The sequence below is a fragment of the Poromitra crassiceps genome (genome assembly GCF_964638095.1).
Source record: "Poromitra crassiceps genome assembly, chromosome: 2".
Lineage (NCBI taxonomy): Eukaryota > Metazoa > Chordata > Actinopteri > Beryciformes > Melamphaidae > Poromitra > Poromitra crassiceps.
The window spans coordinates 67,367,506-67,393,869 of NC_139624.1; the positions used below are offsets into that span (position 1 = coordinate 67,367,506).

General features: G+C 44.4%; 1 protein-coding gene across 1 annotated transcript in view; it reads left to right on the forward strand.

Moving 5' to 3' along the window:
* LOC310800216 (vomeronasal type-2 receptor 1-like) overlaps positions 1–19,864 on the forward strand; it is a gene marked incomplete at both ends in the record, with an annotated part of 37,116 nt that extends 17,252 nt beyond the window's left edge. Inside the window, 6 exons of the mRNA XM_083662801.1 lie at positions 1,808–2,055; positions 14,713–14,996; positions 15,238–16,038; positions 16,223–16,450; positions 16,594–16,717; positions 18,951–19,864. Of these exons, the coding sequence (XP_083518927.1) occupies positions 1,808–2,055; positions 14,713–14,996; positions 15,238–16,038; positions 16,223–16,450; positions 16,594–16,717; positions 18,951–19,864 (2,599 nt within the window). The remainder of the gene's footprint in view (positions 1–1,807; positions 2,056–14,712; positions 14,997–15,237; positions 16,039–16,222; positions 16,451–16,593; positions 16,718–18,950) is intronic.
* Between the last annotated feature and the right edge of the window lie 6,500 nt (positions 19,865–26,364).

Sequence of the window (26,364 nt, forward strand, 5' to 3'; positions counted from 1 at the left end):
CTTGCTTATAAATAACATTTTTTCCAATGTGCAGGATCACCCTAGTCACAGCTTTGTGAGATGTAAGTAGCTCTGTGATTTTTCCTGTTATGTCAGAGATTGCGTCTTGAGGGAAGCAGTATGTTTTGGAGTTTCTCCAACTCCTGATGTTTTTCACTGTATAATCTCCTACTCCTACTATCAGGGTTGTTATGGCTTGGGTGTCCTTGGGCTTTGAGACAGTGTTTCTTCCCTGAGGCCTTGTGCTAGCGCTAGCCTGATTTTCCCTCTCATGGAGCTGGGCAGCTATGTCAGCTGGAGGTGATCGAAGCAGGCCAAAACGATTCTCAAGTTGCAATTCCATTAGCGGAGGAGGGGGGGCTGTTCCTCCTCTCGTGACAGTAGTCCATGACCGCTCGTTTTGGTGTTTGTGGTTAAGCAGTTGACGACCCTCATCTCTCGTGCGGAGAGCCCGTGTCAGGCCATTAGCTTGCCGAGCCGAGCACCGCAGGCTGGAATTTAGGGAGGGCCAGCCTGTTGCTGAGCTGATTTCTGGGTTTTGTGGAGTAGTTGTGGATTCGGAAATCACTAATCTCTTTGGGATATGTCTTTGTTTATGCTTCGGGCTCGCAGTTTGGTTAGCGATGTTAGCACGGGCTTTCTCCGGAGCTGGCAGGCTAGCCGCATCAGCTAGCTCTAGGTTGGTAGCCATAGCAGTTTGACTCGGTAGCAGTGAGTCAGCATCCCTGAGAGCTAATGATAATGTACTCACGTTGCTCGTGACATTCCGTGCAATTTGACTCGATGGCAGTGAGTTATTTGAGAGATGAAATATCGTTGTTTCCAGTACGGCAATCCTTTGAAGATGATCACAGCAGCTTATATGAGGCATATTGTCCGACAGTCTCTGGAGTGCTAGGCTATGCTAGGCTATACTTAGCCTGGGTGAGCTCCGAAAGTGCTGTTAGTGGTGATTCCATAAAAATAGGTTAACGATTCAAAATGAAAGATCGTTACTAGAAAGTGGCGTAGTAGTAAAATCAGGGGGATAAAAGAAAAAAGAAAGTTTCGTAGTTAAAAAGCAAAAAGCTGGCAGAGAAGCAGGAGCAAGCAGAGAGGCGACTGTTTCTCTATCGGCAGCAAGGAGGAACGTCGAAAGTCTTGCCACTTCTGTAGATGCTGTACCCGACAGCTTTGGGCAAGAGGATCAACATGGAGGACTACCCATCATTCCACACCTCTCAAAGTTGGATCTCCAAAATGAGCAGAGAGCTGACCAGTGTATAAGACACATCATCTCCCAAATTGAACGTGGAGAGAAACCACCACCCACCCTAAGAAAAGAGCTCCCGGATCTGCCCCTGTTGTTGAGGGAATGGAACAAACTTGAGCTACGCGACAGCATTCTCTATAGAAAACGCCAAGAAGGAGAATACATATTGTACCAGCTCGTTTTACCTGAAAGTCTCCGCAACACAGTTTTAACAAGCCTACATGACGACATGGGTCATATGGGAATAGAACGCACGCTGGATCTGGTCAGAGCCAGGTTCTACTGGCCAAAAATGGCTTCAGACATTGAAAAGAAAGTGAAGACATGCGACAGGTGTGTGCGCCGGAAAACATTACCTGAGAAGGCCGCACCTTTAGTCAACATCAAGACTACAAGACCGCTCGAACTGGTCTGTATGGACTTCCTTTCTCTCGAACCAGACCGAAGCAACACAAAGGACATCCTCGTGATCACAGATCACTTCACAAAGTACGCAGTGGCTATTCCAACACCAAATCAAAAAGCTTGAACTGTTGCGAAGTGCCTGTGGGACAGTTTCATCGTCCATTACGGGATTCCGGAGAAACTCCACAGTGACCAAGGCCCCGACTTTGAGTCACGACTGATCAAAGAGCTGTGTGAGGTAGCTGGTATACAGAAGATCCGTACAACACCGTACCACCCCAGGGGAAACCCTGTGGAACGCTTTAACCGGACCATTCTAAACATGCTCGGTACTCTAAAAGACCAGGACAAATCCCACTGGCGGGACTTTGTGAAGCCTTTAGTCCATGCGTACAACTGTACCAAAAATGAAGTGACTGGGTTCACACCATATGAGCTAATGTTCGGACGCCAACCTCGGTTACCGGTCGATTTAGCTTTCGGCTTACCGGTAAGAGAAAGACAACACAAATCACACTCCCAATATGTGCAGAACCTCAAATCCCATCTTGAGGAGAGCTACAAGATAGCTACTCGGAGTGCTGCAAAGGTGGCAGAAAAGAACAAAATGAGATTTGACAAGCGTGTATCCCCTTCTGTCTTGGATGTTGGAGATCGAGTGCTAGTCAGGAACGTACGCATTCGTGGAAAACACAAACTCGCCGACAGATGGGAGTCTACTATCCATGTAGTAGTGAGACGAGCTGGAGATCTCCCTGTCTATACAGTACGACCAGAGAACAAGGAGAGTCCCTTGCGTACATTACACAGAGACCTCCTACTGCCATGTGGGTTCCTCTCCGCAACAAATGAGGAAGAACCTGCAAGACCAAAACCAACCAACAAGCCAAGGACACGTCAGAATCCTGGCAAAGACACAGAGGAAGTAGATCAATGGGACGAGGATGATATCCTCCCATGTCACTGGTACAGAGAGGAACAAGTACCGGAGGTAACCAGATTCACTCTAGTACGAGACGTTCCGACAGGGCAAAGTCCAATCCTTCCTAAAGAAACAGTGACGACAGATCTAAATGAGTTGGCTGACGTTGTTCCAGTTAGTGCCGAATATCTACCTGCAGATAGCCTACCTGATGTTACTCCAGCTAGCCATGTGAGGCAGAACCGATGTGACGATCAACCCGTGGAAAAGAGACACTCACCCGAACAAGACAAACCTGTGGAAAAGAGACACTCACCTGAATGTGACAAACCTGTGGAAAAGAGACACTCACCCGAACAAGACAAACCTGTGGAAAAGAGACACTCACCTGAATATGACAAACCTGTGGAAAAGAGACACTCACCTGAACATGACAAACCTGTGGAAAAGATAAACTCACCTGATGATGAATATCCTGATATCCAAGAGGAACAGCTCCCAGTGCTCTCTGACATGTCGGAGAGTGAAGAGGAGAAGGATGGTACTGGAAGTGGAGAACCTGAGGAGCAAAGGGAAGATGAGACGGTTGAAACAGAGACAGCAGTTGAAGAGGAGACAGAGGAACAAACAAACACAGATGTCCCTGTCAGGAGATCGGAAAGGAATCGTCAGCCATCAAGAAGGCTTGACTATACTGAACTAGGAAGCCCCTTAGTCACAGTAGTTAAATCATTCATCCAAAGCTTAAGCACGGCCTTTATCGACTCCCTGAATGATTGTAGTTACTCTTCACAGAGCCAAGCCTTTGGAGTAACAACCCCAATTCTGGAGTGACCATGTACAGGGACGTACATGAGTTCAGGGGGGGAGGGTGTAACCCAGGTCATAGGGTTATTTAATTAGGCTACAAATCCCTCTTAATATGGTTATTTAATTAAGCTACAGCTCCCTTTTTCTATTGAAAGAAACTGGCTATAGACATGTTAATAAATACATAAATAGATATATAAATAAATTCATGAAGTTGTACAATTAGGCTGCTCTACACATACATTGACACATAATAACATGCATTATCGAATTGTGACCTGGTCAGAAAGGGTTAATTTATCTCATTGTGGCTTGCCGTAGCTTTAGTTTGATAGACTTGCAAGTGAGCCAATCCTTGGCTCTCATTCAGCTCTGACTCTCCAGCCGATCAATCAGATCGCTGTATTTCGTTCTGCAACTTCCGGGTTGCTTCCGTCTTTCTCCGCACGTTTGTGTTCGTTCTTTCTTTCTGCCTTTGACGAGCATGAGGAAAGTCGCATCTGCTAACTGCGCTTCAATTCAGAGTCATCACTGATCTTCTAAAACTAGGATATTGCAGCCACTATCATTCCCTTGGTAAGAGTGAGAAATAATCTCCCAAACGAACTTAAACTAATGCTTGATGTTGTCTGACAACTATTGATTGGTAAATTGTTGCACTTTATAGAGAAGCACGAGACCCATAGCTGCGTTCGCTGCGATCGCCGAGTGCTACGCTGTGAACCCGACTCAGTGGTGAGTCTGCTGTGAAAAGCTAGGTTAACTGTAAAGCCTGCTAGCGCCATGCTACGTTGGGTGCATTCACTGCCTATACAGTTGCTAGTGGGCTGTTAGCAGGTATTTAGCCACACTAAATGCTAGCGTGATTTCCTCTGTGTTTCCCCTGCATAAACTCCATTGAGATGCTAATGATTGCCTGTTAGCTATGAAAGGAAATGTTACTTATCCATACTGTTGCTGACTATGTTTTGTTAAAAAAGATGATAGTCTAACTGTTGAATTTAATTGTGTTAACCCTAGGGTTATGGTGATCAAAGAGGCTAATTTTTAGTGCATAGTGCTCTCTACTGTTCCGGAGCAGGGAGGGATACTTAAGCATGAACGTCCTAATGTCTCTAAATTGCACAATTGTAGCTATAATTCTGTGGGGAAACTATGCAATCTGATGAATGTTTACTTGCACTTTTTCATGTTTATTTATGGCAAAGCCAAGATTTAATTTAGAATGGTACCATGATATTTTGATGGTTACAACTGTAACCTAGGTTCTATGAATCTTAGAATCTGCTTTTCTATTAACGTAATTACATTTTTGATACTTGGAAATGAATATTTGAAACTAGATTTATTTTGAAACTATTTTGTTGTACAACTGAATCCTCCTGAAATGTGATTTGAACCAATTGATACAAATTGTAACATGAATGTTGGTGTAAATCCACACTTAACCAGAGGTTAGATATGATTCATATTGACAATATATGAGTGTAATTCGAACTGTTTGGATTTGATCTGGCCTGTCTAGGTCAGGTTTTTGGAGTACGGTAAAGAATTGGAGCCACGTCCAATGCCCAGAAGAGGAGCCAAGCCACTTCCCTGAGTGATCCAGACTCAGATAAGATTACTAGGTCCCAGATTCAGATTCCCAGTGCGAGCTGGGTGGCGAGCCAGACTGAACACTGACTGTGATACGGAATTCCTTCCACATCTGGTGTGGTAGGAATAACAAAAGCACTGACACAAGTTAGAACGGGCCCAACGCAAAGGACTGAACTCAGGGTTATTTTGTGCGCACTTTATTATTTTAGTTTGTTGTTTTAATAATTGTGTTTTATTATTTTCTACTCTGTAACAATATACGTGTTGCTACACAACTTTAACATTCTTGTCTGATCCATTATTGGCATTCACATCTCTGGCTCTTTTAACAACCTGGTTTCTTCTGATACTAGCCCATACCATTGATTATTAGGCCATTACTATACTGTAATCTATTACTATATCGTAACAAGGGTTACATAAGCTAATCCAGAACTACACACTGTCGCATAGGCTTCCACGTCACGTCAGCACTCAACCTGGACTGTTGTTGAATGTGTGCACTGATTACCCCGGGCTGAACGGGGCTGAACCAGGTGAGGTAAAGAGAATTTCCGTGTTCGCCCTTTAAAGTGGTGACGTTATTGACGTATATATCCCCATCGACTCAAAAGTGTACCGTAAATTCCGGACTATAAGGCGCACCGGTGTATAAGCCGCACCTTCAAAGTTGACTATTTTTTTCTTATATAAGCCGCACCGGACTATAAGCCGCGGGTGTTTTAATGGTATTTTTTTTTTTTTTTTTTTTTGTGTTTTAATGTTTAATTACCATATGTAAGGGTTCATGCACAGAGGGGATTGTAGAGGAAGCTCCCATTTATTAACATTTCAACAAAACAACATAACACAACACCACCTGTGTTGTTTTTTACAGTGCACACAGTGTCATACAGTGTCATACAGTGTGGTGAAAAGAGGGCAAGAGAGGAAATTAAAACTTATTATAGTTATATAGGATTTATAGTTAGAAAGAGTGCTAAAAAAGAGATTTTTTTTTTTTTTTTTTTTGAAAAAATCCATAGATAAGCCGCACCGTTATATAAGCCGCAGGGGCCAAAAAAGCCCAAAAAACGGGAAAAAAGGTGCGGCTTATAGTCCGGAATTTACGGTAGTCTCATTTAGCCGTTTGCTAGCTAGCCGTCCTTTTAACGGCACGTAAAAGCTTCAAAACTCATGAAAGTGGTCTTCATGTGTGAAGATAATGTTACTAAACACTGGTTCGCGTTTGATTAAGCCAGCGTTGCCCAGAGAGATTATTAGAAGCATTGCGCCAAAAACCCATTCAAAACTCCCATAGGCGAAAACTGTGAAGAACCAGGGCTGTTAGCATCGATGATTTACGGACTCGTTCCTGGGGCTCTCTATAGGTGGCGCCTCGCTCCTGCAACACACAAAGAAACAAACATGGTTTAGAAACAACCAAAATGCACAAATGAAAACAATTGAATGAAAATGGTGTGTAAGTGCACGGATGAGAGGGTACAGGTCTCACACTCCAGTACCACTCTGTTGTTATGTTGGAAATGAGTCCTCTATATAGGCAGACAGACAGGGCTGCTATCCAATCAGCAATCCAATCAGCAATCCAATCTCCAACCAGCTGCACCTGGGAAAGACTGAGCCAAAGACACTGTCGACCACAAGATAAACACCCAGGAAGTATGTCACGGAAATAGCTAATGACGAGGAAAATGGACCGGACTCTCAGTCCATTGACGAGTCTACACATAAACTATATCATTCACAAAGAAAAGAAGAAAAACAAACAACACAGTCGTAACACCCCCCAACCCAGAAAAAAGCTCCCCCCTCAAAAAAAAGAAGAGGACAATTTGGAAAGTACTTTTAAGTATGTGAAAACATATTCACAATATCTTTTACCTTTAACTATATTTGTGCCCGTTAATGCAGCATCAAATTACTTTAAAGGTTGTACTTTTTTTTTGTAAAAACATTGTCTGTGCCCTTTTTGTGTCGGATCTCGAGGTTGTAATCCTGTAGGAGTAACGACCACCCCATCAACCTCTGATTTGCGTTCCTCATCTGATTCACAAACACAAGCGGATTATGATCAGTGTACACCATCACAGGCAAATATGTGGAACCAATGTACACTTAAAAAAAACTGTAAGGAGAGAAGCAACGCAAGAGCTTCTTTCTCAATCATACAGTAATAAAAGAAAACTCACCATAGCCTTGACAACACCTTTCAGAAACTCTGGCAAAATGGCCAGGATTTCGGAATTAGGCAGGCGAGTAGAACCAGACCCAATACTTCGTAATCCATCATTTTCTGGAGAATATTGTTGGGGTGGACTCAGTGACACTGATGCCACAGCAGAGGGCAGCACTACCCCACTTCCGACATCTTTCTGCTCACGAGACACATACAACTTTATCATGTTGATATGACAAACACGAGATTTCTTTCCACGATCAGGTGTACTTACCACATAATCTGTTTCACTCAGGCATTTCTCAATGACATATGGACCACCAAATTTCTCCTGCAAAGAAGAAGTTGCCAGAGGAAGGAAAACAAGCACTTTATCACCTACAGCAAAACTCTGTTTAACTGCTTTTTTATCATAATTTTCCTTCATCTTGGCCTGTGAATCTGCCAATGCACCACGGGCTAACTCGCAAGCAGAGTGCAAACGTTCTCTGAACTTGCACACATAATCTAACACATTTGTGGCAACACTGGCAGTTTCTGACAGAAACTTCTCCTTTAACAGATTAAGCGTACCGCGTACCGTATGTCCGAACACAAGGTCCGCTGGGCTAAAGCCAGTAGACTCTTGTACACTTTCTCTTGCAGCCAAAAGAAGAAACGGCAAACCTTCATCCCAATCTCGGCCAGTCTCTAGACAGTACTTTTTTATCATAGACTTTAATGTCTGATGAAATCTCTCCAGTACGGCAACCATTTTAGGGCATCCTCCTCCGTCAGAGTAAGCGTTGTCAGTTGTCATGTATCCTAGTAAAACCATGTCGAGTGTGCTCTGAAACACCTTCAGTCCTCACACGAAAACACTGTCATTCTTCCTGCATTACTGTTTCACTCCTCACGCGTCAGTCATCGCACAATACGGCGTCACTCGTCAATCATCAGTCCTCACTCGTCAGGCATCACTCCTCACATCTCACACGAAAACGTTGTCATTCCTCCTGCCTCACTTATCACTCAAACTAGCTGTCAGGCATCACTCCTCATGTCTCACACAAAAACGTTGTCGATCCTCCTGCAGACTAGCTGTCAGGCATCACTCAAACTAGCTGTCAGGCATCACTCCTCACGGCTCACACAAAAACGTTGTCGATCCTCCTGCAGACTAGCTGTCATATCACTCAAACTAGCTGTCAGACACAGTCGTAACAGTGGCGCTATAACAGCCCTCTTTACATTTTGGTCCATAACCCTTTGAACCATAGGATCCACAATCAAAATTCTGGATTCCCTGGATTCCTTGGGTCCTTCCGCATCTTTGGATATAGGCCACGCCCATTTCCGTCTGAATAGATTTCCCGCCATTTTTGAATTTTGTTTTTGTTGCGATTCCTCCTTCAAATTTTGTCCAACCTTCACCAAACCAAAGCACACATCATGTGTGGACTGTCCTGCACAACACTGATGTTGCGTTTTTTGAAAAGACCGCACCGTTGCGATATAATCCTCTTCCAAACTTCTGTGGGTGGGGCCTATTTCACAAAAATCACCATAACTCATCATCCGATCCTAACCAAGCTTGGAACAGGTGTGCAGGGATGTAGTCTGAGCTGATAGGAAAAAGATTGTCATTTTGCCTATAGGGGGTGCTATAGCAACATCAAGTACCTGTAGCTCACAAACCATTGTTCCCAAATTAGGTCCATAGGTTCATAAGCTGCTTTCACACATGTCTGGAATTCAGGAGTTATCTAGAGGCCATCCGTATGGCGGTCTATGTGTGAACAGATTTTGGTGGCTCATGCGCGCTCCCGCGAGCCTCCTCCTAGCCGGAGGGAAGTGTACCCCCAGCCGTAGTGCCAGGAGCGGATTGTCCGTCCCCCCCCCCCCCCCTCCAGAGCTCCGTGAAGTAGCCAGGTCAGTGAGTGCATGAGGACAGAGACAGAAAGCCATCGTGACAGATTATTATTATATAAATAGTCTATGTGAATGAGCGAGCAAAAAAAACATCATGCCGTTTGGTTTCCAAATGAAGCTCAAACCTGCTCCGTGTGCGACAGCCAACATGTTGCTGGGGATTGAAAGACTCATGGCTCTGATCTAATTTCATGTCTGCTTCGCACAGCACACACATTTAATAAGCATTTTTGGACGCAAGGGTCGTCCCGCTTCCCAGTATAGGACATCGCTAGGTAGGGTATCTGGATCTGGTTGCGTTCATGCCTTTGATTTAACGTTTACACAGCGTTTGTGAAGATTCAATGGCAGAACCGCAAATTCCAAGTAGCGTCAAGTCAGGCAGTATAAAACGAAAACTTCCGGGTATAACCTTCGCAATAATGGCAATTAAATAAAGTAAATGCACGTGTAATGTTTTTTTGTGTGTGTTTCGAAAGATACAGAACGAGAGAAAGAGATAAACTGGAAGAATATCTGCTCCCTTCGAAAAGTAAATTTTAACCCGTAGTGAGTCGACATTCTGATTTTTTGTTACTAAGTAATACAACATTTATTTTATTTTGAAGGTAAAAACGTCTAGCTTCCTGTATTCTGTATAATTCTAGTATGTTTGATGCATTTTAGTACTGAACATAGCAAAGACCTGTTTTGTTTGTAGTGCTTGCGACTCGAGGAAATCGATGCATCTGGGCGTGAGTTGTAGGGTTGTTTAATTAATTACTAACGTTATGCGCAAACGATTATATGCCGTGAACGTTAGGCAGTTATCGCCCATTATGTATTTTTAGTTTTCACAACTCCCCATTGTGTGGTCATGCCCAAATTCCCCCACCCCCACCCCCGCCCCCGCCCCCTCTCTACTTTACAAACTCTGCGGAGGTGCTACTCATGTGAGAATGCAACATGCCTCATGTGTGAAAGGGTACACTTCACGTATCATCCGGGGCAGGCTCAGTGGGGAGCAACCCTCACCTGATCCAGAGTTCATGTGTGAAAGTAGCTATAGAGTACTCTTCTACTCTGGCCTTAAAAAAATACACCGATTGACCTGACGGTGGCACTAAAACAGCCATCTTTATGTTTTGGTCCATAACTTTGGAATCGTAGCTCCTACAACCAAAATATTTTTTTCCCAGGTTTCCTTGGTTCGCACCACTTTTGCTCATTGCTGTGATCTAAAAAAACACACCTGTTGACCTGATGGTGGAACTATAACAGCCCTCTTTATGTTTTGGTCCATAACTTTTGACTATAGCGTCTAAAGTCAAAATTTCTTTCGCCCCTGGATTACTTGGCTCCTCCCGCTTCTACTCACATAGGCCCGCCCATAACTACTTAGTCCACCCTACCAACCATCTACAAATGCTCTAGCGACCAGCTGGAAAGACCCTAGCAACCAGTTATTACACCCCTGAAACTGCCTAGAGACGTCCTAGCTGCACATTGCCGATTGGGCAGGGGCGTTGCACGGGGACGGGGCATAGAGAGGACAGCAAGCACAATAAAATTCTCATTAGGAAATTTAGCAGATTCTAGTTATTATGGAGATACTGCTTTTTGTGAACGTTCCAATCCCAATTCCTTCATCATCCATCAAGGCGTTTCTGAGATATCACATTAACGAGCATGAAAATAAAGGTTGTGAGGTCACAGTGACCTTGAACTTTAACATTTGACCACCAAAATGGAATCAGTTCATCCATGAGTTGAACTGGACATTTGAGCCAAATTTGAAGACATTCTGTCAAGGCGTTCCTGAGATAACACGTTAACAAGCATGAAAATGGCATTTGTGAGGTCACAGTGACCTTGAACTTTGCCATTTGACCACCATAATCCAATCATTTCATCCGTGAGTCCAAGCAGACGTTTGAGCCAAAGTTGAAGAAATTCCGTCAGAGCGATCCTGAGATATCACGTTACCGAGCATGAAAATAGCGGTCGTGATGTCACAGTGACCTTGAACTTTGACCACGAGTCACCACCATCAGTTTATACTTGAGTCCAAGTGGATGTTTGATTCCATCAAGGCATTCCTGAAATATTGCATTAACAAATATCAGATGGACGGACGGACAACCCCAAAACATAAAACCTCCAGTCACGGCTATCGCAAATGGAGGCATAATAAAATCAGAAATTAATTATATATTTAAAAATTTAAATTACTGGCTGTATCATTGATTGTCTCAGAAGATAGTGTTTAATCTTGAGATCAATCTTGAGATTCCAACTTGCGATAACTTATTCGTTGCTACATGTTTAAAAAATGTATTGATTGATGTCTTCGAAATGTCTGATAACATCATGGTCATTTTATTACTTACTAATATGCCTAAATACAGTAGCCTGAATAGACAATGTTGTTGTTTTTTAACATAGGCTATATTCTAAGAAAGTAAACTGTTGGCCTACATACAGTATTACTCTATATACTGTATAGGCCTATTCCAATATGTTCTAAATGTGAAAATAAGAGTTGTATGACAATTCCCGGGAATCCCGTTTCCTGGGATTAAGCCCTAATACAGTACATACATACATGCATACAGCTCCCCTAGTTGTAGGATAAGGTATAGGTAGGATTTATTTTAATGCCTGAATCAGGAACACCTAAGACTTGCATAGCCACTACAGTACAGGTATAATATATTTTGCAAGATGAACGTTATGGAATAAAGTTGTGCATTTGACTTAATTAGATTATCAGGCCGCTACGTGGCATTCAAATCTACTTTGTAGGGACTCTGGCCCGTTATTGTGTTGTGTGTGTAAGGTATCGGTAGGTGGTGCCATGCCGAATTGTAAGAAATTCAGCCGGCGAGCTGAAGGACAGCGGGCTCGCCTATGAATCGAGCATGCGCGAGATACCTAGTTGCACAAAATTCCGCATCGCACACTGTTGGGCTCCCAGCAGCGCACTCCCAAAGTTTGAAGTCGATCAGATGAGATAAACCCCTTTGGTTTGCCAGTAGGCAGTGCTATGCCGAATTTCAAGAAAATTCTGAGCCAAAATCTCTCAGCAGCGTGCTCCCCAAGTTTGGAGTCAATTGGACCAACGTTCTCAGGATAAACCTTTTTTGTGTTGCCAGTAGGTGGCGCTATGCCGTACTGCACAAAATTCGCCACCACACTCTCGGGGTCCCAGCAGCGTACTTTGCAAGATGGAAGTGGATTGGACGAACGTTCTCAAGATAAACTTTTTTTGTGTTGACATTAGGTAGCACTTTGTTGAATTGCATGAAATTTTGATGGCAGATGACACTACTAATATGCATATATCTGAAATTGGGCACCGCACTCTGTTGGCTTCCCGTCAGCGCACTCTCAAAGTTTGAAGTCGATCAGATGAACGTTTCTCAAGATACACTGCTTTTTGTGTTGCGCTATGACTATGCACATGTACGAAATTGGCCACTGAACTCTTTCCATTTCCTGGCAGCGCTTTTTTGTCTTGCCAGTAGGTGGCACCATGACTGTGCACGTGTCCTGAATGGGGCGCTGTACTCCGACGGGTTACAGGCAGCGTGCTGAAGTCGATCAGATGTCAACAGTTCTTGAGATGAACCATTCTTGTGTTGCCAGTAGGTGGTGGTATGAGTATGTGTGTCTGTCCAAAATTGGCCACAGCACTCCTTCCGGTTACTGGCAGCACACCCCCATAAAGTTGATTGGATGAACGGGTCTCCAGTTAAAATGCCTTTTTTCAGTAGATGGCGCTATGACTGCATGTGTCCGAAATTGGGCACAGCACTCCGTCGGGTTCCCAGCAACGCACTCCCCAAGTTTGAAGTCGATCAGATGAATGGTTCTCGAGATAAATTGCTTTTTGTGTTGCCAGTAGGTGCCACTATGCCACATAGTACAAAATTCTACGCTGCACTCTGTGAGATTCCCAGCAGCGAGTCACTCCTCAAGTTTGAAGTTGATCGGACGAACGGTGCTTGAGATAAACCACTTTTTGTGTTGCCAGTAGGTGTAGATATGCCACTGTGCGGGCTCACACATCATCAGTGATGTCACAATGCACAATTGCTCAAGTTACATCACTGATGACATCACTTCGAGTTGAGTGACATCACTTCCGGGACAAAAATCGCAGAGCCCACTTGCTCCCTTTTAGTTATGATGATGATGATGTGTAGCAGCTGGCATAAAACAGACACATTATTTCCAGAACCTACCACTCAGTCCAACATCCTTGGTTACTCCAAGCCACAGGGCACCTCGAAGCCTCCGTGAGGCCTTATTATTATGAAACATGGCAGATAGTAGATGTGAGAGTATCCTCCGCTCTGCTACATGTGAATGTATCCTGCGCTACATGTGAGAGTATCCTCCGCTCTGCTACATGTGAATGTATCCTCTGCTACATGTGAGAGTATCCTCCGCTCTGCTACATGTGAATGTATCCTCCGCTACATGTGAGAGTATCCTCCGCTACATGTGACTGTGTGTGACTGTGGCAGGGATTTATGATTTGTGAGGGGTCAGAGCGGGGTGAAAGGCCACATCTTAAGCCCCGCCCCCCAGCCACCCCAAGATGAGATGTTGATTCTGGGAGTTTAGTTCCCCTTTAACAATTTAAAATATAATGTTCTAGGCTTTAGCGCTCCTTCATCATCCATTATTTTTCAAAGTGCTGCAAATCAGACATTCAAATATTGAATGGAAAAACACCACAATGTTATGTGACTGAATAGGCTACTATTCATAAGATACAGCCAAAACTCATTAAGAACTTTCCAGTTTTGCACCTCCCTCCTCTGTCCTGTCCTCCCTGCTGAGCCCTAACATCACTGTTCATTACTATGTGTGATGTTTTAATATCTATAAATACAGATGCAAGCTCTGCCCTGCTCCTTTTAGGGTGCACCTGCTGCTGCCCTGCAGTTTGTCTCTTAAGGTCCTTACACATGCGTTTTTTTCTTAGTGCGATTAATTTGCCCGTCAATAAGATCTTTTTAACCTACCGTATATCAGTCAATTTTTTTTATTTTTTTTACAGACCAGGGTACATTTTTCCTGAAATTCGCTTCCGACCTGAAGACATTTGTTGCTGTGATTGACAGGTGGGTAAAAATTTGCATTGCATTTTCATGCTGTGTTTTCACATCACTCTTGGTGTGTCAACAGTCTTTAGTATGATGTCCACCCAAAGGTGGACAGAGCAGGGTTGGGTGCTCCTGCAGCTGCTGCTGGTGCCATCTCTCTCTGGGGCTGAGGAGCTGGTGTGTCGGCAGATAGGGGAGCCGGAGATCCCTCAGCTGTCTAAGAATGGGGACATTATTTTGGGTGGAATCTTCGCTCTCCACAGAAGCTGGAAAGACAGACAGGAAACCTACATGTACAGACCACCGCCACTGCAGTGCACAAGGTAAATCACACTGTAGCAAGCTGTTTGACATACAGTAAGATAGAAGATTAGAAGAGATGGGTACAAAATAGGTTAAAAATAAGTTATCACGCTGACTTGTGAAATAAGAAATGTTTGCTCATATAGTTTCACTTTTAATTCTATTTCATTTCAAGGACATACTGGCTATAACACCAACTATTCATAACTGCCTGGGTTAAGGTTGCTGTTTTCAGGGTTCCAGAGTGCTCAGGCTATGCTCTTTGCCATTGAGGAGATTAACAACAGCACAGACTTGCTGCCTGGCATCTTTCTGGGCTACAAGATCTATGATTCATGTGCCTCCATTCCAAGAGCAGTACGGGTGGCACTGGCCTTGGCGAATGGTAACGAGGATATATCCACAGCCTCCAAGGCACCCTGCACCAGACCAGCCCAAGTGCAGGCCATTATAGGAGTGGGTTCCTCCTCTCCTTCCATGGCTATATCCACTGTCATTGGACCTTTTCATATCCCATTGGTGAGTAGTTTTTTTTATACTTAATGTATAATCATGTACTGTAATGGACCTCGGCCACAGTTTGATCTATTCATTTAGTTTTATTTTCTCGATAATATAATGATTATTATATTGCAATTTGTCTGACTGCTCACATTAAAGGCAGTTTTAAGATAATTAATCCTAATGTGCTCTGAGTTTTTTGTACATTTTTTTAGAATTTGCATCCTCATCTTGTGAATAATTCCTTTCTACTCCCTAGATCAGCCACTGGGCCACCTGTGCTTGTCTCAGTGACAAAGTCCGGTACCCATCCTTCCTCAGAACGATACCCAGTGACTTCTACCAGGGCAGAGCTCTGGCCCAGCTGGTCAAGCAGTTTGGCTGGACTTGGGTCGGGGCAATTAGGAGCAATAATGATTATGGCAATAATGGCATGGCCATATTCACAGAGACGGCCCAACTGCTGGGCATCTGTCTAGAGTACTCTGTATCCTTCTATAGAACAGATCCACCAGAAAGGATACAGGCAATAATTGACATTATCAAAGTTTCCACGTCCAAGGTGATTGTTGCTTTCCTCACCAGCACTGATTTGAACATACTGATACATGAGATAGCCAACCACAACCTGACTGGGTACCAGTGGTTAGGCACTGAGAGCTGGATCATTTCTCCCTCCATTGCAACTATGAATGGACACCACATCCTGGATGGTGCTATAGGGCTGACCATCCCCAAGGCTCATGTCACAGGCATGAGAGAGTTCATGTTAGATTTAAAGTCACTCAATTCATCTAGTAATAATGAATTGTTCACTGAATTCTGGGAGACAATGTTTGATTGTAGTTTCAAGCAGACGACAGGCTCAGGAGGGACTCAGAGATACTGTACAGGATCTGAAGTTCTGTCTGGGCAGCATAAGTATGTCACTAATACGATGTCATTCATGCCCTACTTTAACAATGTCTATAAAGGAGTCTATGCTGTGGCTCACGCACTACATAGTGTTATTGGCTGTAAAGAAATATGTGACAATAGGGTACAGCCAGATCCATTCACGGTGAGTTGAACACTGAAGCCTGAGTGATAGTTCAACATTATGTGCCTCATATGAACTTTTTATTGTCGTTTTTTATTTTTAACTGTATTTTGTTTAACAAACTGTTGCATGTCATCATTCTGCAGAGCTAATATGAGGTGGTTTACATTTAATGGAATAAGTAAAGTAATATCTATCTGCTTAGATTTTACAGCACATAAAAAAGGTTCAGTTCAAGACAAAGGAGGGGGAGGACGTTTACTTTGATGAGAATGGAGACCCAGCAGCAAAGTATGAAATCATAAACTGGCAGCCGAACAAAGATGGCAGTGTGCAGTTTGTCACCGTTGGTCTTTATGACACATCTTTACCTGCAGAAAAACAGCAAAATCTGCACACTAAGTCCTTAATTTGGGCACAGAACTCAGAACAGGTTAATACTGTATGATCATTCATGGAGTGTTAACTTGTGGGATTATTGTATCGTAATGTCGCTTTGATCAGAATTCCAAATGGTGACTTGTGAAGACAACAGCATATCAAAGTGTATCTCATACTGCTTTTTTGTTCATGCAGGTGCCTGTGTCAGTGTGCAGTGAGAGCTGTCCCCCAGGAACCCGTAAGGTCCTCCAGAAAGGAAAGCCAGTCTGCTGCTATGACTGTATACCATGTGCAGAGGGAGAAATCAGCAACACTACAGGTACTCTAGTATTTAATGGATCAGAGGATAACGCTTGTAAATTCAATATCAGCAAATATTCAAATATAATCACAGCATTTATATGTTTATACAATTCCTAGTGAAAATGGAGTTCATCATCAGTGCATTTGAATGTCAAATTTGGGAGTAATGTGGAGTCTTGTTCTGATTTATAGAACATGGCTGAGTAGCATTATGTGATTATACTGTATACATCCTGTGAATTAATTGTAGATAATGCACAAATAATTATTCATTTTTCGGGGTTTCATGGTCAGAGGGGGCTGGAACCTGTATCCATATACATTTGGTGTAAAATTATGAAACAACTACGTAAATCAGTAGTGTACATTCTCCCTCATATATTTTCTCCCCTACTCAAATATACACTATTTCTTGAATGGCCAAGATTATCACACTTGACCTACCACCACGACTTCAAAGGATATGTTCACCTAAGAATGAAAATGTAGTCATTATTATCTACGCAGGTTATCTTGAGAACCGTTCATCCGGGCCCCCGATGGTGTGCAGTGGCCAATAGAGTACCGCTGGAATTTCGTATTTTTGTAGTCTTTATCCAGAAATCGCCACCATTTGGTTCTTCAGTGGAAAAGCCTATGGGGTTTTAGAATGGGGACTTCACTTGAATGCATAAAATAAGGTCTGTGGTTAACAAAAGTTTATGGGAACGCAAATTTGGGTTGAACATGATACTCTTCACAAACGTGAATAACTTTCATGCCTTTTGAAGCTTTTTCTAAAAATCTTGTTTAAAAAAAACACATTTACCTTCCAAAAGTCATAAAAGTTATGAGATTATCATGCTGAACCCAAATTCACATTCCCATAAACTTTTGTTAACCACAGACCTTATTTTATGCATTTAAGTGAAATCCCCATTCTAAACCCAATTCCCTTTTTTGCTGACCAACCCGGAAGTATACTTCCGGACTCATTCCTGGGGTTCTGTATTTCAGAGATGTGCATTGTGATAGCACCACCCAGGGTGGGAATTTCATCTTTTTAGGGGCAAGGCCATTTGGCCTTCAGCGTTTTTTTGCGTTTTAGGGCACAAGGCCACATGCCAGGGCACAAAGACCATTGCTCTATTGACATCGTGAAGAGCAATTTTTCTGAAATGTGTGTTAAAATGAGTCAATTACACATCCTTTGCCTAGGGCAGGTTACAGACCACTGATGCTTTTAAAGCAACTGACAGTAGCAGGCTGGTAGCAGGGCACTGCCATGGTGGCCTTAGGGATCTCAGGGCATCACGGCCAGAGGGAGGGGCAATGCAGGCCATGGTCTCATGGCCTCCATGTAATTCCCACCCATGGCACCACCTACTGGCAACCATAAAAGCGGCTTGTCTCGAGAACCGTTCATCCGATCGACTTCAACTTTGGGGAGTGCATTGCTAGGAACCTGACGGAGTGCGGCACCCAATTTTGGAGTAGCGCCACCAGAGTCAGAGCGCCACCTATTGGCAACACAAAATGTGGTTTATCTCGGGAACCGTTCATCCGATCGACTTCAACCTTGGGGAGTATGCTGCTGGCAACCCGGTGGGTTGTTGGGGCTAATTTAGACATGTGCATAGTCATAGCGCCACATAGCGCAACAAAAAAAAATATTATCTCAAGAACCGTTCATCCGATCGACTTCAAACCTTGGTAGTGCGCTGCCAGGAACCCGAAGAAGTTCAGTGCCGAATTTCGGACACGCGTCATATCGCCACCTACTGCAACACAGAAAGTTGTTTATCTCGAGAACCATTCATCCGATCGACTTAAAACTTGGGGAGTGTGCTGCCGGGAGCCCGACGGAGCACACTGCCTGATTTCGGTTTCGCGCTTAGTCATAGCGCCAATTATATTTCACAAAATAACATGCAATTGTCACGGCCAGTGCTTCTAGCATTAACAGTAACATTCATCAGAGCTCAGTGTCAGGAATTTCTAGCACATTCAATTGTCTATTCTAAAGGAACACTAGTTAGGGTTTTCTTTGACTAAGATGAGACTAAAATACTCAAACTCAAACTTGACTTGATAAAACCAGGATGAGGTTGACTAAATATGATCAAAACTAACAAGGACATTTAACACTAGGACTACTAAAAAAATAGCCAACAAAATTAGCCCTGCATGGCCTGGCCTGCTGCCACCGCTGTGGGAAAATAAGGGAGCTAGTCAGGAAATGTAATATCTGTTTTGATTTTAACTTGTAGATTCCATCACCTGTGAGCGATGCCATCCTGAATTCTGGTCAAACGAGAAAAGAGATGACTGTGAAAAGAAGGACACAGAGTTTCTATCATATGAAGAGATTATGGGGGCACTGCTCGCAGCGGCGGCCCTGTTAGGAACTTGCATGAGTGCTATGGTGGCTTTCATCTTCTTCAGATACAGGAACAGCCCCATAGTCAAGGCCAACAACTCTGAGCTGAGCTTCCTGCTGCTCTTCTCCCTGGCTCTGTGTTTCCTGTGTTCTCTGACCTTCATCGGCCGGCCTTCTGAGTGGTCCTGCATGCTGCGACACACAGCATTTGGGATCACCTTTGTCCTCTCCATGTCTTGTGTTCTGGGGAAAACTATAGTGGTGTTACTGGCCTTCAGGGCTACACTTCCAGGGAGTAATATCATGAAATGGTTCGGCCCTGCTCAGCAAAGACTCAGTGTTCTGGCTTTCACTCTCATACAGGCCCTGATTTGCATACTTTGGCTAACTATCTCTCCTCCTTTTCCTTTCAAGAATTTTAAACACTTTAAAGACAAAATCATCTTAGAATGTGCATTAGGCTCAGCTGTAGGCTTCTGGGCTGTGTTGGGGTATATAGGAGTCCTGGCTATGTTATGTTTCTTTCTAGCTTTTTTGGCTCGGAACCTGCCTGATAATTTCAATGAAGCCAAATTTATCACGTTCAGCATGCTGATATTCTGTGCGGTCTGGATCACCTTTATTCCTGCGTATGTCAGCTCTCCAGGGAAGTTCAGTGTAGCGGTGGAGATATTTGCAATTCTGGGGTCCAGTTATGCACTGCTAATCCTGATTTTTATTCCAAAATGTTACATAATCTTATTGAAGCCAGAAAAGAATACAAAAAAGAACATGATGGGTAAAATGCCATCAAAATCATCATGACGAGTTAATATAATAGGCATACATGTAGAATGACAGGAACTTGTTTCAGTGGAAACACATTTCATTCATGAATAATAACTGTGGTTGCTGTAATTGACATTAATCCTAATCAGTGCTATGCCATTGCTGATGCTGCTCCTCTTGGTGCGACTGAAAAGGGGAGTGCCCCCTAGTCCGACACCTCACGAGTCCGAAAACTGATGCATTGGACAGACATCTCATTAGTACGACAGCTCGTTTACCCGACAATGAAAATCTCACTAATCCGACAGCTCGTTAGTCCGAAAATAATGTATTCTGACTGCAGCGCAAATGGCAAATTTCTCTGCTGGTTTTCTCTCCTTCTTTCTCTCTCACCCCCTCCCTCCCTCCTTCTCTCTCTCCCTCCCCCCTCTCTCATGAACATAATGTGGTAAACCTGCTGTGTGAGGAGACATTTGGGGGGGAGGCGTTGCAGACAGGGCCCATGGACTTTTAGCAGGGTGTGCCACACCGCTCTCCAGCCTTGTGTCCAGCGTCCGGCACACCACCATGCGCTATCAGCACCGACGACCAAAAGCCATTGTTTACCCGGGGTGTCGGACGGTGCCATAAGCTCAGACACCGGAAGGGAGGGGCGGTCTCGCCAGCTGGGCCAGTTAACTTTTAACCCTTATTTCATTCATGTTAAATGTTGCGTGCAGATCGAGAGACTCAGGTCCCTGAGGACCGACTCGCTTGGGAGGTTCTCAACTATCTGGGAACCGTTTCTGGCCCACTTTGACGAGGTTAAGAAGTGACTGAGGTTGGGGGTGATGGTTGTGATGGTGATGGTGTGGACCCCTTGCATGGGATCCCAAGCACTTTATCTATTACATACATAAGCGCCTTGAGCAGCTGGTAGCACCACATTGCAATGTTAAAATTTAATGTCAATAATGTATGTATGCTTTTTTTTGTTTTTTGTTCTTGTTTTGTTCTTTTTCCCTGTGTCTGAGCCTGTCTGTCTTGTATTTTCTCGTGTATTGTTTAATAAAAAATTTAAAATAAAATGTTGCGTGCATCATTCCCTGATGTCGTGCGTAAAAGGAGAGGAAGAGTCAGAGATTTTACTGTGGGCGGCCAATTTACCTGTGGGTAGGACTCAGTCATCTCTCTGTCCCAGTTTGATATTTGTAACCTGGGTGTTTTGGGGTAGCCCCTCTTAGTGTGGAATCTTAGTTGCTGTGGACTGTATTTATTGCATGCTTTGCATGCCATCCTTCAACGTGTGCCGTGCTATGCGTAATCCTATTACTGTTTGATCAAATTACTGTTTGAGTCGGTGTGCAAAAAGGGTCAGCAGTGCCTTTTTTGTCTCCGGAAACTTGCCAAATTCCAGGTAGACAAGACCTTGATGAAATTGTTCTACAGCGCTTTCATTGAATCGGTGATCACCTTCTCTATTGCTTGCTGGTATGGCAGCCTCGACATCAAGAATAGGAACTCCCTAGGGAGAATCGTGAAAACGGCTTCTAAAATAGCCGGAATCCATTTTAGGAGCCTAGACCACATTTTCAACTTGCAGTTGCTGAAAAAAGCAAGGGCTATCTGCTCAGACAATGCCCATCCGCTGTGCTCTGAATATGAGCTGCTTCCATCTGGCCTTCGTCTTCGTGCTCCCTTGGCCAAGAAAAATAGATATAGGAATTCCTTTGTGCCTGCTTCGATTCGAGCTTTAAATGCTACTTAAGAGAATATACAGTAATGTAACATCTATTTGATGTTTTTATTTATTTGTGTTCTCCTATACAATAGTTATATTGTAGCATTTACTTTCTGTAATATGTAGCGCTGTGTGGCTAAGTCTCCTTCTTAGACTGCCTTGCATTTTGCACTTATCGTATTTGCACTTGTCGGCCTCTAATGCACTTTAAACTACACTGGCACTTTTGAACTGAACTTACTTTGCACTATGTCGTGGTCTATTGTGTCTCCATTTTGTTTTTATGGTTTTATGGTTTTTATGGTTTTATGGTCTATTTGTGTCTGCACTTTCATGTTTTTATTTCGTGTCTTGTGTGATTTTATGACTGTTTTGTTTTTTGCTCTGCTGCAACCCAAAGTGCCCTTCTGGGACATATGAATAAACTTGAACTTGAACTTGAACTATCTGCATTTGTAGTGGTTTGCCTAATCAGTTTGTAGTGGTTTGCCTTAAGACAGGGGGAGAGACAGAGCCCTTTCCAGGCTGGTTTATTACACAGGGATGCAAACTCGAAATTTGGCACTGCAATCCATCAGGTTCCCAGCAGCACACTCCCCAAGGTTGAAGTCGATTGGATGAACAGTTCTTGAGATAATTTTTTTTTTGTCTTGCCAGTATGTGGCGGTATGACCATAGCTACAGTCGGTCTGTGTGGGAACGCCCACAAAATGTTACTCCGGCTGATGCGCGAGTGGGGTAAAACTCCCCATATATCTCAATGGGCTGACTCACCAAAGGACGGTGCTGCGGCTCTACACTACAGGATTGGGGATTCTAGAGCAGGTACATAGACGTCTGTTCAGTTGTGTGTTTACTGCGGTGATTGAAACACCGATCCTGTCTGCCTGGGCTGGGCTAGCAGCTAAATGCTAACTATGCTGAATGGGGAGAACGGGAGGATTTACCCCACCCTGACCACGCCCCTAGCCAGCTACCCCAGTCTTCCAAAAGCGCTAATGTAGCGTTTGCGCTCGTGCGCAATGCAAATTGGGGGCTGACATAGGCTATTTGCCCCCCCCCCCCCCCTCCGTGGTCCAAGTCCACAAGCGTCGATTAGCCAACCCGGCCTGTTCCGATAGGAACAAGCTCCCACATAGAGCCATATGAAATCCGCGTTAACGGAATCGCGGACGGAATCGCGGAATTGACCAATAAAAATGGAATCTACTGTAAAACGTGGAATACTGCAGAATTTGCCATAATTGGGCTGAAATTCAATATATAATGTTAATAAGGTGATGTCGTGCGCAATGCAAATTGGGGGCTGACACAAGCGCATGCCTGTGATAATTGTACTGGGCATTGGCTGCCACAAGCCAAAGCAGGTGTTTCAGCGCTAAAATGTGGTGATAGATGGCATTATGCTATCGTCAGCAGCGTGCAATTACTTTGCGCTAAGAGCTTTGAAAAGGACCTCTTATGCGCAAATAATCATAATTCAGTGAGGCAATCAACTATAACTCACTGAGAAACTTTTATCACATCGCAAAGAGGGAAATGAATTGAGAAAACTTGTTGGACAATGGACATAGGCTATTTACCTTGATAAGCCGGAGGGTCATTGGCACCTCGCACGAGTGAATACACTCTATTACGCATGGAGAGAATTACAGCATACTGCATGCCTCGTGCAAACAACCATTGCGAGACGGGAATCTGATTGGTTTTGATTGATGTAATGCCCAGCCTTGCCTGGCCACGCCTGTGAATAATTCTGGTAGTTAAGACCGCCCAAATCCCGTTTGCGCAGGCATTTTGGGGCGCCGATGATTTTGGCACGGCTCTAATTTGCGCTTGCGACACCTGCCGTGAACCTTTCCGCATCCTGGCCGAGAATTGCATCCCCAACATATTTCGGGGCAGTTTTAACTTAGAAATCAGGGAGGTCACGTCTACCAGACAATTATATCACTTTTAAACAGTTACATTTCTGTATAAATGATTACAAGTATGCTCCCGTGAGGTGGGGATGATTTTTTTTGCTGATTGGTGGGGGAGCAAAACTCGGCAGAACACCTGGGAGACGGCGCAAGGCGGAATGCTATCTTCCCTGCCGCGCGAACAGGTGCGCAAATCGCTATTAGGCGATAGCGCCTGTCGGAAGATAGAGCCCATGGCCTTTATCTATGTGTGAGTCCAAATTGGCCAGAGCTTTCATTCCGGTTGCACGCAGTGCACTCCCCACGTTTGAACTTGATGGGATGAACGTTTTTCAAGTCAAACTGCTTTGTTTGCCAGTAGGTGGCGCTATGACTATGCCTGTGCGCGAAATTTGGCACAGCACTCTGTCCCGTTCCCGGGCAGCGCACTCCGCGGAGTTGAAGTTGATTGGATGAACAGTTCTAAAGATAAACCGTTTTTTGTGTTGCCAGTATGGCGCGATGACTATGAACGTGTCCAGAATCGGGCACTGCACTCCGCTGGGTTACCGGCAGTGCGCTCCCAAAGGTTGAAGTCGATCGGATGAACAGTTCTTGAGATGAACCACATTTTGTGTTGCCAGTAGGTGGTGGTATGTCTGTGTGTGTGTCCAAAATTGACCACAGCACTCCGTCGGGTTCTCGGCAGCGCACTTCCAAATTTGAAGTCGATGGGATGAACGGTTGTTGAGTTAACTTGCTAATTGTTGTTGTCAGTAGGTGGCGCTATGACTCTATGCATGTCCGAATTTGGGCACCGTGGCTCTCAACTGTCTGCCCTCAGTATAATGTGAAGTTCATTGACAACTTCAATCTCTTCTGGGGACCGCAGTCATCTCTACAGTCATAATGGTCAACTCAACAAAGATGGCATAAGGCTTTTTTTTGCCAACCTTGCTTACAACATCAATCACCCAACGCCAGATAATCCCAGGGCCAGGAAAGTGCCCCCCCCCCCCCCCCCCCTTCCACCATCACGGGACGGCGTGAGGTCATACAGATTCCAAACAACACGTCTCTTCAACAACAGCTGCCACAACTCGAGGCCAACCGACTAGACGCAACATCCATATCTGCCTCCTCAACTGATTCCCCTCCCGTCTTCGGAGCCTCTACACCCATCCCCCACCACCTTCAACAGCCATCGGAGACACCTCCCTCCCAGGATGAAACGATGGATGAAAATGCCCCTTCCTCCACCTCTTTGCTCCTCCACCTCTCCCCACCCCCCTCCCCCATTCCATTCTCCAGCAGGATGAACTGATAAGCGCTGGACTGTCTATGATCCCCCAGTCCCCCTGTCCATCTAGAGGGAATGTCAGCCCTCTGACATTCCCTAAGCCCCCTCGTTCTACCCTCCCGCCCCCAAACCTGCCCCCTCGACCGTCCCCTCCCTCACATGCTCTCTCCCATACTGCCATGCCCCACCCCCGACCTACCACTGCCGACCCCGAACCTGGCCCCCCCACAGTCCCCTCCCTTACATCCCCCTCAACCTACCTGCCCCCCGCCACCCCCACCCACCCTCTCTGCCACCACTGCCGACCCCGAACCTGGCCCCCCCACAGTCCCCTCCCTTACATCCCCCTCAACCTACCTGCTCCCCGCCCCCCCCCCCCCCCCCCCCCACCCACCCTCTCTCCACCACGCTCTCTGCCCCTCCCCCAAGGGCAGTCCCCCAAGCGTCGACACGCCCCACCCCCACCTGTCCAAGACCCCCCCAATCTCCCCCCGCCCCTCCGTGGTCCAAGTCCACGAGCGTCGATTAGCCCCCCCACCAACCTGGCCTGTTCCGATAGGAACAAGGTCCCACATAGAGCCATATGAAATCCGCGTTAACGGAATCGCGGAATTGACCAATAAAAATGGAATCTACTGTAAAACGTGGAATACTGCAGAATTTGCCATAATTGGGCTGAAATTCAATATATAATGTTAATAAGGTGATGTCACCCACAAGCATCTCTCCCTCTCTTCCAAACACACAGCTGCCTGCCCTCAGTGGACTCTGCAGTAAAGTAAAGTAACGTTAACGAGCGCATTAACAAGCGCATTCCAAGCATTCCAGCTTCGGACAACGTGCAGAAAGAACCCTGTCTGAAGTGTGCGTGAAGTGTTGTTGATGTTACTTGCCTTCAGTCAAAGCCTTCCGGCCGTAGTCTAGATGGCAACAGGGAATGAAAGACGAAATATCCAATTTTGCACATGATGAAGCTGGAAAAGTTTCAATTGTGGCTGTGTATTCTTATTCAGTTCAGTTGACACATGCCGTTTTTACACAATTTCTTCTTTCTCTAATACTCATGTTAAGACGTTCAAGTTAGCAAAGATAAACACCACCACTTCCTGTTATAACTTTCAAAATAAAATAGTATTTGAAGCATTTTCTGTTGTTTGAAGTAAGTTTTGTTCACTGTTGTTTTTTCTTTACTTGAAGCACACAATGAGAAGCTTAAAAACACTTTAGAAACATACAAATTATATAGAATGTTTTGTACAGTCATCTACTGTATTTCTGACTTGAATCACTTGTTAAAAATGGTGCATTGTTGTGTAAACTGATTGTTATATCTTATTAAATTGTGGACATTTATTCATCCCCACATATTAGACACTATTTCTGATGGTAAAATGAGCATAAAAAGCAAAACACAGAATTCCGAACAATTAAAACGGAAAAAACGGAATTCAGGAAAAAATTTAATGCAATGAAACTGGCTACGGCGGAAATGCTGACTTCCATTCAATTCCTGTCTTGATTTCATACAGACATAATACTTTCCCCTCAACACGATCTGTCTCTAAATCAGACTTAATCCCCTTGTAAAGCAAACGAAACAAGTTCCAGGCTCTAA